The 12,951-nt window shown below is 34.8% G+C and overlaps 1 protein-coding gene across 3 annotated transcripts in view; it reads left to right on the top strand.

The window, feature by feature from the left end:
* Positions 1-34: 34 nt before the first annotated feature.
* The window catches only part of LOC110829364 (uncharacterized), a 39,054-nt gene continuing 26,137 nt past the window's right edge, over positions 35-12,951 (top strand). Inside the window, exons 1-8 of one of the 3 annotated variants that reach the window (XM_022063014.2) lie at positions 35-133; positions 462-585; positions 2,720-2,985; positions 3,071-3,281; positions 4,521-4,837; positions 5,641-5,850; positions 7,296-7,475; positions 10,356-10,470. In XM_022063014.2, the coding sequence (XP_021918706.1) occupies positions 526-585; positions 2,720-2,985; positions 3,071-3,281; positions 4,521-4,837; positions 5,641-5,850; positions 7,296-7,475; positions 10,356-10,470 (1,359 nt within the window). In that variant the 5' untranslated portion in view covers positions 35-133; positions 462-525. Of the gene's footprint in view, positions 134-217; positions 586-2,719; positions 2,986-3,070; positions 3,282-4,520; positions 4,838-5,640; positions 5,851-7,295; positions 7,476-10,355; positions 10,471-12,951 lie in introns of those variants that run through there. The other 2 variants (XR_002542949.2, XM_022063015.2) reach the window with 2 other exon arrangements.

Raw genomic sequence — 12,951 nt, 5'->3', positions numbered from 1 at the left:
TTAATTTGCACTCTTCAACTATTACGTTGTCGTCATTACAATACCATGATTCTGTTCGGCAAACGCGAACAATTTTGTAAAGTGTGCTGGTGAAAGATTGCAGAATGTTTTGCTACAAAAGCAAATAACTGCAGTGTGTATATTTATTTTTACATATGTAGAAATTCCAAGTAAAAGTATTCTTTCCATAATGTTGTAAAGAAGCAACATAATTTCCAAGCCTGTTACATATCCTATTTTAACATATAAAAATGAAGACAGTTTCATTTGTTTTGTATATATGAGTATAGTTTAAGCGATTTTCTGTTCCGAACATTTGCCGACAGGCATGTGTTGAGTTGTCAGGCGATTATTCTAATAGTTCCTATAGATACCACTGTAAAAAAGAGCAGGGATAAATTCCATTGCGAATACATTTAAGGTCAGAGGAAATTGTGTTAAAAATGTAAACGCTTTTACAGGGAGAAAACGACATGCTTTATTTGATGTGTGTTAAGTAATGTTGTGTTGATATTAACCGTGGTTATGAACATGGCTGGAAGATCTGATAAAGGAAGTAAAAATGTTGATGAACACAGCGTGGAGGTTAGTAAGCCGATTGTTTTGTGTAAGATACGAAATGTCTGTTTGTGTAGCAATGGTAGATTAAATGTGTATATGTTTATGTAGTAGTGGCTGATGATTCAGCTAAGTGGCATGCACACAGTATATTTTAATAGTGAATTACTCATGATGAGGATGAAATTTTATACTTATCTTGCCAAAAGGCACCGTTACAAACATTATCCTTTATCAATTAAATAGAAGCTCTCAACAATTAAAGGCTTACAGACAGGAGTTTCTGACTTTGATAGTATTCTCCACTGCAGTATGTATCTAAACAGACTTCACACTGTTGTTGTTTTTCCCATGCAGTATCCAATCCAAGTATTGATTGTGTATTAATATATGTTTAAAGCATAAATACAACGCAAAAGTTGTGTTTACGCTTCCCAGTATCACAGCCATTATGAATAGAATAAACGTTAGGGCCGGGGTAACTCTGTATAGTGACTCGGCTATGGACTTGATGACCGGGGTTTGATCTCCAACGGGGGCAGAGGATTTTTCCTCTAGCTTCTGCATCTTTGTTGCATCTTCTGTTGTTGCAGTTGTAGTGTCATTGTTCATTATTTCTGTAATTGTTAAGAAATAAGTATTGAAATAATATACTAAGAATTTAGGATTCTTATTGCATGATCATTTATCTTTCTTAATGGTGTCACTTCTTGTGTAGAATATTTCCCTATTTTCTTTTTCACTGTTTTCCAGACTGCTTTTATTTTATTATTTGTTTATTGTGATGTACATGTTTAGCCTCTTTAATGACTAGAGTAAGTATCTTGCAGTGTCTCCTGTAGTAAATTTTTATTACTTATTTGTTACTAGATTGACAGTTTGCACAATGTTTTGATTCCATAAGTAATGCACTCATTATTTTCAGATATCCTTTTCACTGTTTTGGTGGGGAAACTTGCTTAAAAATGTTAAGAAGATGTTTAAGAATGTGCTGAATTTTGAATCTACATCATGGCTATTTAATAATGAGCTCCAGATTTCATTACTTTGATGTTTTATAAATTCTTTAATAGTGTCTTCATTTATTCATCATTTGTGATAACTTTAAGTAAGATAATTAATATTAATGTTGCCACAAATAACATAGGTTTATAAAGTTAATTTATAATGATTTTTATAAAGAAAGGGTTCCAGTATTCTTTTATACTGCTGAACACTCCATAGTAGAATTAATTATTTTTCTCCAATATTTTCATGCACAATTGCCACTCATGAACATTTTTAAAGCAGAAGAATCCTCTGTATGAACAAAAATGTGGAAGGAGAAGAATGTGTTGGCTATATATTTTATGGCGACCATTTGCTTATAGTGCTTTAGCATTCAAATTTTTTTTATATAGTTTACATACATTATTTATTATATTCAGTATAGATGCTTATAGCAGAATTAGCAGATTTAAAGGAATATTCTCTTTTTTGAATATATATTTTTTATTTCTCCATCAAACCTGAATCCATTGAAAGGTTAGGTTATTTCAGTTTTATTTAATTTAGTTTGCATTATACTGTATTGTGTTGAAGAAATAAATTTGATTTGAAATAAAGCGGCCCATGTACATGTCACTGTTGTAAAGTTGTTCCAAATATTAAGATTGTGTGAAAGAGTGTACTGTTTAATTGCAAAATATTTATTTTAAAAAACTTTATATTAGCAGTGTATTTAATTTCAGATCCAGTTCCATGTTATAGTTTAAAATAATTTGGTATTATGATGTTCCACAGTTTTCTGAGTGAATTTATTATTTACATTTTTGGAAAATTAAGATCTTAAAGTTTCTACTACTTTTTAAAAATGTGATTAGTCTGAACCATTGACTTCTGTGGTAATTTATTGTAAAATAAAATTATGCAATAATACCTACTTTCTGGTTAAATTTCAGTATACTCTGTATATGAAACAGAAGAAACCTGACATGCAATTTTTGCTATCAAAATTTTATGCAAGCTCTGTTCAGGGCATGCTGAATCCACAATACTAGATTAACAATTTTGAGGTTGATATTATTGACTGACTTCGTTTCTGCAATCAAATTCTTCAATGAAAATGAAAATAAGCAATAATTTTTGTGTTATTTTTTTTAAAATATTCTTTCTACTTCAGACATTGGCAGAGGTTTTTCGTTGCTTCATTTGTATGGAGAAGCTGAGGGATGCCCATCTCTGCCCTCATTGTTCCAAATTGTGTTGTTATGTGTGCATTCGCCGATGGCTTACAGAACAACGTTCACAGTGCCCTCACTGTCGAGCATCACTTCATCTTCATGAATTGGTCAATTGTCGTTGGGTTGAAGAGGTGACACAGCAGTTGGATACTCTGCAAGCAGTTGGGCTAACAAGCATTCGTGTTGATGACTGTGATAGAGACAGGTAGGACATACATTGTAAAGTGCATTAGAATATTATTAGTATGCCATGTCATGTTTGTAATGAGTTTGGGTCTTTTTATCTGTAGATGTGAAAGCCATCAAGAAAAACTGTCTGTCTACTGCTGGACTTGTAGACGGTGCATCTGTCATCAGTGTGCTCTCTGGGGTGGTACGCATTCAGGGCATACCTTCAAACCTTTGGAAGAAGTTTATGAACAACATACTACTCAGATCAAAGATGAAGTGGCACAGTTGAGACGCAGGCTGATGGAATTAATCAGTTTAGTACAGGAAGTGGTCAGTATCAATGTGTTAACTGATTTTGCCTAAATCAGAGATATAAGAAGTGTTGTAAATGTCGTAAATTTTAGGGGAAGGCTAGACTCTGAATTGAGCACTGGTTTACAACTTAGGAGGGTGGGGCTGACCATCTTTTGTGACTTTGTACATTTGATATCCCTAACCTATGTGATATTGTTGAATATACAGGTAAGCAACAGCTGTTTATGTTGAAATATTGATCAGTTGTACATAATTCTACAAAACGAGATGGGAAATGATAACTTCTGCTGTTCGGAGTGGATAAGACGTTTTACATTTACAGTGCTGTGAAGGAAGTGATGGGTCTCAAACCTAAAATCCATTACCTTTTTTTGCATACAAAGGAATAGAATATGTAATCATGTGACCACATCCACATGTTATTAGCAGTGGATTTTTGCTTTAATTAATCTTTTGAGAAGATTAAAAAATACAGATTTATCTATTCTTTCTTCCACACTTCAAGAGTTACTCTCTTCCTAGGGACCAGCTATCCTGACTAAGGTTTTCATCCCTCCAAGAAAATGCCAGGATAGAACTTCCAATTCGGTGACAGTTGTTTCTTTCCATGTAGTTGCCAGTCTGTTATACATTAATCATCATTTATGTTGTGTAGTCTTAATGGTGGTTGTTGAAAAAAAAATACTTTTTAGAATTTAAAAAGGCAATCTCTTATTCTAAACTGAGTAGTTGTAGGTAATGAATGTTATCCTTCTCTTCTCTAGTCCCTCAGTTTGAGGGCTCTGTTATTGTCCAATCCTCTAAGAAAGTAGAGAGATAAACTGTTACAGCCATAAGAGGTAATTTTTAGGATAATCTAAGAAAGAACCTTGTTAAAAGGGGGAGGGTTGCTGTCATGCTTTCAAACCTTAGGTGTCTGTGTGTTCAGCCAAGTCTGTGTTTAAAATCAGTTTTCAGTACCTTGTAAGTTTGGCAACTTCTCTGACATGAGTAATGCATCTAGTCTAAAGTTTCTGCAAGATGGCAGTCATTTATAGGATTGCTTATTGGAAATCTATGAAGTTGCTGAAAAAATAAAAACTATTTTGATGTCTATTTTATTGGCAGATGTCATTAAGTACGTTATCATCCATGATTTTATGCAATAGAGCAATATCTGTATCTACTTATGTGTTACAGGTTAGCTTCTGGTTTGTAACTATTTTCTGTCTACTCTAGTGGATTCTTGTCTAATCATACTTTATGTATTATCAGGAACGTAATGTGGAATCTGTACGTGCTGCCAAAGATGAGCGTGTACGTGAAATACGTAATGCAGTGGAGCTGATGATTGCTCGCCTGGATTCTCAACTTAAGGCTAAGCTACTCACACTAATGGGTCAGAAAAATTCACTAACACAGGAAACAGAACAGTTAGAAGCTTTGCTCCAAGAAATTGAACACCAGCTGAATTCTTGTACACGCTCTGAACTTATCACAAAGAGTGGTGACCTTTTACGTATGATCTATCAAGTACGGAAGAAGCCTATGGCAAGCTTTGTAACTGCAGCTGTACCTGCGGATTTCCAGAGGTCAGTTCACTTGCCCTTACACGATGAACAAGGCATTCAAAAATGTGGCATTATGGTTCTCCGGTGTAGAGGGAAAAGAATTTTGAACTTCATCGTAACATACATATTGACCTTCTATTTTGCCTACTGTTGTTGTCACTTACAAAATATTTATTTTGTCTTTTGTAAATTTCAGCCTTATGTAGGCACCTAAAGTTGGGTAATTATAATTTGTATTGCACACCACTGATTGTCATTAAAACAGTTATGGAGTATTTTGTGATTGTCATTAAACCAATTATGGAGTGTTTCCACAACAGCTATAGGAGGATGGGGAGTGATGCATCTCATAGGTCTTATACTTCAACTTATAACATATGGCATTTACATTTGAGAGATGGGAAAACTATATTCTTTATATTAATTAACCTTTGTTGTATGAGAATGGGAGGGGGGTTATAAATACCATACTATGAGGCTACCATCTGTACTTTAACTTCAGGGTTTAATGGTATACCAGCATGCTACTGCATTGCACAGCCAGGTAGATTATGTCATGATGCATGGCAGATAAAGGTTGAAAGTTGACAGCATAACCATTGTCTAGTTTACAGGAAATGGCACTGCCTAATTTATCATGAACTGAATCATAGTGATATATTAATATGTATAATGTTTTGTGGAAAGTGCTACTGCTAGCTTATAGGTTGAAGTTTTTAAGTTTAGTTTACTATGTTGATACATAGGAAAAACCAGTGCAGTTGATATGACTTTAAAACCATTGACTGTCCAACAGCTGTAGGCAGTTGTGATTCATGTTCCAGTGAGATTGTCCCTGGCTACGACAGTAGTACTTTCATAATGCAGCAGTTTACGCAATTGCAACATAAGGCTGATCCTGTATATTCAACACCTCTACATGTGAATGGATTATGTTGGAGACTTAAAGTGTATCCTGATGGTAATGGGGTTGTTCGAGGGAATTATTTATCTGTTTTCTTGGAGCTCAGTGCTGGGCTACCTGAAACATCAAAGTGAGTATATGATGTGTTGATTTGTTACACAGCAGTTACTTATACTTCTCCTTCCAACTACATATGAAGAGTTTCTTTTAACCAATGTGAAACTTGGAGCAGTGTCAAACTAAGTAACTGACTTTAGTGGAAACCATTCTTTACACTTTTTTGGTGAGAGGATTAGGCAGTTGACATTCCAGTTTTCTTGTCATATTTTGAATATCGCTTGCATATATGTAAATGTATGTCAAAGTATTTTACTTTTTGTTAAAAGGATTTTATCAGAACTACCGTCGCCCTAGGTGGACTAGTGGTTAGTGTGCTCACCACTGGACCCAAGGTTCGCGGGTTCAAACCCGACCAAGGTCGATGGATCTTTAAGGGTGATAAAATCCATAGCAAAAATTCCTTCGGAGGGGAAGTAAAGCTGGCAGTCCCATGTCGTAGATTTACGGTATATAAAAGAACCTTAACGAGCATGATACAAGATGTTTCATCAGCAAAATTTCAATGGCCATTTCTCACCCAGGTCTCCTGATTCACTGCTAGATGGCAGTTGAATCTGGTTTGAGTATAAATTGTGTAGTGTTACTGCTCTCACTAATACTGGAATGTCCATTGGCATTGCCAGACACGGAAATAAATAAATAAATCAGAACTACCATATGATTTTTGTTAACTGGGTATTTAAAAAAGAATTTGATTTGGTGCACGAACAAGACATTTAATTTATAATTATTTTAAAATAAAATAGCTATAGAGTTTCACAAAAAGCTTGTTATGTTAGCTTTATGACTATCCTTATGAGACTAGAATTTAATACATCTTTCATAGAATACCAAGAAGGTAAACCTAGCATTTACACCAAAATCCAGGAAGTGCCAATTTTGAATTTTAGCCAGAGAAGTGACTTACTACATATTGTCATTGTTTTTATTTGCCCTTCCAAATGAATGTTGGAATAGTACAGTCATATTTGTATTGGTTCCCATGTTGTAAATTCGTATCCATCTTACTTGGTGCTGCATAGTCACTGTAGTTGAAATGTGATTATTCATTCAGAAGTACAGAATTTTATCTTGAAACTAATATTTCTTATGGAAACAGGGTAGCTCAGTCAGTATACTGACAAACTATGGACTGGACGACTGGGTTTTGATCTCCAACAAGGGCAGAGGATTTTTACTATAGTCTCTGTGTCCAGACTGGCTGTGGGGCCAACCCAGCCTCCTTTCCATTGGGTACCATGGTTCTTTCCCAGGGCTAAAGCGTGGCCAAGGTGTGACGCTGACCATTCATCCCTCTTTAATACTAAGGTTGAGAACAAATAGGAGCTATACCTCTATTCCCAAGTGCCTACATGATACATAGAGGGATAGCTTTACATTATTTTTGTAATATTTATTATATTTTGATGTTTTTACCAAATACATTCACTAACAGTTGATTGTTTTATTGACCAGATACGAATATCGTGTGGAAATGATTCATCAAGGCTCTCGAGATGCTAGTAAAAACATTGTCAGGGAATTTGCTTCTGATTTTGAAATTGGAGAGTGTTGGGGTTATAATCGTTTCTTTCGTTTGGATTTACTGGCTAGTGAAGGCTATCTCAACACTGAAATTGACACACTCATATTAAGGTAAGCATACATTCCTTAAGGAAAGAATAGAATATAAAATGTAGGGATGATATTGTTGCAGCAAATAAAGTGTGGCATGATAAAGAGAGTGAAAACAAGGATATAGTAATTCAATTCAGTGTTTCCAATAGTGATTTGAATTATTTTGTTTACATCATGACATATCAAACCAGGTTCTTCATCATTTTGCTGTTTCTGACATTGTTTAGAGGCAAACTTAAAACATATTATACCCAGGGTTGTGATAGCACTCGTGCTTCTTATTTGGGAGGTCTCGGGTTAAAATCTAGCTGGATATCTTGACTGAGAATTTTTGTTGTATTTCTTAAGCATTCCAGGGAAACACTTAGATAGTATCTTAAACTATTTCTGCAGGTGTCAGATAGAGCAAAGATCACTTAAAAAATGTTAAAGCATTGAACACAGGTTGTTCAAACACAATTATTTTTCAACACCTCAGCTGTTTTTGAATTTGTATATAATCAAAACAAATCATTGTAGTACACTTCTTCACAATAAAAACATATTTGAGTTAGAGGATACAAAAATGAAGAATAGGGGCTTTACATGTAGAGCATGGCAGCACAGGTGCTATTTGTTAGAAAGACAAGGTGAAACTGTGTGTTTATTAGGTGAATGTATCTGCTCAGTCCCGTGCATCGGATAACTATTATTATGAAGAAGGAATCACAACTTGTTGGGGGGGGGGGGGGGGGAAACTCACCATACATTTTTTAAATTGATTTGTTAGGATGTATTCATCCTATAAGGTAATGTAAAGACTTTTGATGTATCACTTTGTGTTTATCTGTCTTTTCTGAAACATTCTTAGGAAGTGTAGTAGTCTTCTATGAATGGTGAAAACACTCAACACATGTCAGAGCTGATATTCTGAAGACCAATTCATATACATGTTGTGTGACTCATAGATTATGTTGCACCATTAATTGGCTAGAGAAGGTCAAAACACATGACTGATTACAGCAATCTACTGTGTTATGCTTTTGTTAAATAAATTACAGTATTGCCAGCTTGAAGTGTCTAGATCTGAAACACATATCCTCTTGCTAAATACATTCATATTTAGCCATTTCTTTACTCATATTTTCTTTGAATGTTAAAAGTGTAGAATATCCATACCTAATAATGCACTTATGCAAATGATTATTATGTTCATACATCTTGAAAATACTTTTTGTTGCAATGTGATATCTCAGTAGATTATCAAAATATGGGCAGTTTAGAAAGCAGGCACTAGACATATATAAATATGTATATATAAAAATGTACTTTTAAATGCTTCAGAAACCTAATGTGATTACAACTATACCCAGAGTGTCTTGAATGGGTTAAATTCTTTAAGGATTCCATCCATGTACTAAGATATGTATTTTTTTTCTAGGCCAACTTTACATTTTTATCTATTATACCATTTAATTCAGTTTTTGATTTAATCTTACATTACTGCATATAATTCTTTATTTCCTTTGTGATTTTACTTTAAATCAATCAAATTTTTCCCATGTCTTTTTCCCTCTCTCTGAAATGTAATCATACATTTAGTTCTGTCATTGACTCACTCCCTCCAAACATTATTTTTCCTCATTATGGCTTCTTATGTTCTGTCTGTTCTAGTGTCTTTTGCTCCAATTTTTTTTCCACATGCCCAACTTTCCCATTCTTATTTTATTAATTGTACTTCATCTTTGGTAATTTGGTCTTTAGTAACTCCATGAATTTTCTTTATTGTCCTAATCTTTTAGCTTCCATATTTTGATTTTTTCCTCATGATATAGAATTGGCTTTGTATTCATTATCCTTCTATAAGTCTGCAGTTAGGATTCTGTGAGCTCAATAAAATTATGCTTGATATTACTTTGGTATTGTTTAGAATATTACAGCGATTTCTTATCATTACAAAATGTTCAGTTGTGGTCCCGTATTTTTCATCCTAATTGTAGCATGTTGTCTTGTGACTTCTCCTTTTTGGAACCAGCCATTATCCTGTCATTTCTGTTACACAGTTCTAATAAGGTATTATCTTCAGTATTTCTTCACCTTCGTATGTCTACTTTATGTCCTCATGTCCATTTCTATCTGAACATTAAAGTCACCCCTTATACAGATGAGCTCCCCATTTTCTTTGGTTTCTATAATTTATTTTTCTTTCTCCTCCATACTACATCGTGTTTGAAGTGTATATATCTGCAGGAAGTTCATTTTCTTTCATTTTGTATAAAGTTTTATGTGTGTGTGTGTGTGTGTGTGTGCATGCACGTTCAACTTAAAATGATTGCTATCCCATTTATTTTCTCAATGTTCATTATGGACCATAATCTTATGCTCTTCCCTCAGTTACTTTCTTGTTCTATACATTCTGTGTACTCAGCCCAAAAATTTTGCTGTATTTAATGTCCCTAATCTCAGTCCTGTAATATGTCTTGTCTCTTTTCTTTGGATCCAGGCATCTCACATAGTTATCCATTGTTGGTGTGTTGGGCCTAATGCAGCTTTACCATACCCCCTTTTTCCTTTCTTTCAGAGTTTCTATCAGGTAATCTCAGCTACCTATGAGGTGCCAGGGACAAGTCTATACTATATATCAACCTGACAATGCAGTCCTTGACATGTATATTGCCCCCTTCCCAAAGTGAGGACACAAGGTCTGACTTTGGGACAGTGTCTTCAACCCTGATGATGTAAATTTCTTTTAACATCCACAGGTTCAGCTGTATTTACAATCCTTTCAAATAGTGATATTAATGAATCATTATTGGTATATAACATGGAAGCTTTATGTTCCTTCAGTCCATGTAGGAACTTCAGGTAAATAAAGCAGAATACTCTATACTCAGTAACATACAATAACTTTTTATTTAGGTTTCAAGTGCGTCCTCCAACATTTTTCCAGCGCTGTCGAGACCAGCATTGGTACATTAGTCAGCTGTTAACAGTACAGAATCAGTATGTTACACAAATCAATGAATTAAAAGAGGTATGTATGTTCACTATCATATACAAGACTTGACCAAAAAGTTTGGTGAATTATTGAATACCTATTTAATTTTTCAACCCTCTTCACAGTAGTACTTCCCTTTAGCACATAAACACTTGATCCGTTGTTCCTACCACTGTTCAAAACATCTCTGAAAGTCTTCTTTTGGAATCACCTGCATACAGTGTGTCATGTTGGAAATAATGTGATGTCTTCAGTCATGGTATTATAACTTCCTGTTTTGTCATTTCTTTGAATCAGGTGAACAGCCAGAAATCACATGATGGCAGATCGGGAGTAGACTGGTTGTGGTAACATTGGAATATTTTTACCCATCAAAAACTGGCAGATGGAGAACAGTGTGTAGCAAGGCACATTGTTGTGATGCATCCAACTGTTCTGCCCCCCCCCCCTCCCCCGTCAGGCAGCCTCTCTCAGACTTTGCAAGACATTTTTGTAAAATGCTGAATTCATTGTTTGACCTTTGGAGAAAAAATTCAGAATGCATTTCTGTAAATGTTATGCCAGGTTCAGAACTATTGCATGCTTGCACATTGCAGAAATTTCACTATTTTGTACCAAATGAAACAAATGTGTTCATACAGCTTTACAGTGCATCTGAGGGTGTTTTCCAATAGGAACTTTGTGTGCTCATGCATAAGGGTTTCTGTCACATGTGCCACCTGCCACAGTTTCCCCATTCCGATGCATCCTGTCCTGGTGACTTCATTTACCAAACTTTTTGATCAAGCCTTTACCATATTACCAATGAAATACTGTTTTGTGTTGTGAAAAACAAAAAACAAAATAAGTTAAACACAAAAAAAATGAATTAACCAACAAATTAGGTTGCAGTTACATTGAATTCTGAAGATGATCTTGAGGATTACGAAAAAACAGGAAAACACATTTATGGGAAGACATAAAGTTGTTTGCGTATTACATTTGTGATCTAAAGTACTTTCTATAAAACATTAAGAATTTCATCATATTTCCATGATTCATGCAGAGATAAGGACAATTATACACTCAAGATATTTTACTTTAGTACTACGTATACATTTCAGTTGTGTACACAGTTTCATAACTGTCGTGGAAATATCATCTGCTGACATTTCAAGCAGGATGTATTATCTTATGACAAAAGCTTTTTCCTACTTCTGTGTATTTCCTAGATTTAAAAGCAGATACACTGCAAGAGAAAATAGTAAAATTAAGGATACAGTGTTACAGTTGTATGTTATTTGTTGACATTGGATTGTTTTTAAGAGTATCAGAAATGAAGGTGTCAAATGATCAACCATTCAGACAACGGCTGAGAAATCGAGTTATGGACAAATTAATGTGCCAATAAAGTGGACACAGATACAAGAGGACATGCTTACCCCATAAAATATATGGAAATATTTTCTCAAATATTTAAGATATTGAAGTATGTAGGTATATATGTTTTCAGAAAGGAATGAAGAGTTTCCAAAATTTGATATACATAAAATAAAGTGTATGTAATTCACTTTTGAAATATTTATCAAAGTTATTGTCACATTAATGGAAATAAGGTTCAAAATACAGGTAGCCCTCGATTTACGCCGGGGATGCGTTCCTGGACGAACCGGCGTAAATTGAAGCTCTTTTGTAATGTAAATCAATTGGAAGTCTATGACATGCGTTCCCAGCACCCAAATATTGACGAGTAATATAATGGCTTTACATTTAAAGCTCTGAAATAACGTAAATAAAATAAAGTGAATTTAAAAAATATATTTTATACACTTACAATTGGCAATTTGTTGGTCCCTGCGATTGACTGCGATTCTTTCATGTGATTGATGTGCTACAGTCACCTCTGCTGTTATGCAATAGTTGCATTCATGTAAGACGCCGACCTATAGAAAATCGCGTAGTAAAAATAACCCCGGTACCTCCGCAGAGATTAAATTGATCCTTTCAAAGTTTAAAGCGCCAGGAATGAAATTGCATAAGAGCAAACTTGCATATGCGAAAGTTTGCATTTCACAAACATATTTTACCTATTCATCGATCTCATTGGAGTAAATTCGCGTTAACGAAACATAGGTAATTGCAGAGATGACTGTATTTATAGTTTTTATTCAAAATCAGCAAAATTACAACAACTATACATGTCGGATAATTCATGAGGGGAAAGTCTCTGATCCGTTTGAAGTGAAATCTGGAGTGAGGCAAGGGTGCATTTTATCGCCGACAATCTTTCTCCTAGTACTGGACGAGGTGATGAAGAACGCCACAGAAAGGAAAAGAAGAGGCATACAGTGGGGTCTTACTGACAGACTCGAAGACTTAGATTTTGCTGACGATATCTGTCTCCTGTAGGAAAACCAGACATGGAGAGGAAGTTGCAAGACCTAGAAGAGAGTGCCAAAACAGTGGGACTCAAAGTAAATGCAGGGAAAGCCAAGTACATGAAGCTCAATGTCAGGGATGTAAACCGACTTCGAGTGA

Source organism: Zootermopsis nevadensis, unplaced genomic scaffold (genome assembly GCF_977971745.1).
Source record: "Zootermopsis nevadensis isolate Lab colony 2312 unplaced genomic scaffold, Znev_1.0 Znev_ptg000019l, whole genome shotgun sequence".
In the NCBI taxonomy this organism is placed as follows: Eukaryota; Metazoa; Arthropoda; class Insecta; order Blattodea; family Termopsidae; genus Zootermopsis; species Zootermopsis nevadensis.
This window is presented reverse-complemented; position numbering and strand designations above follow the sequence as displayed.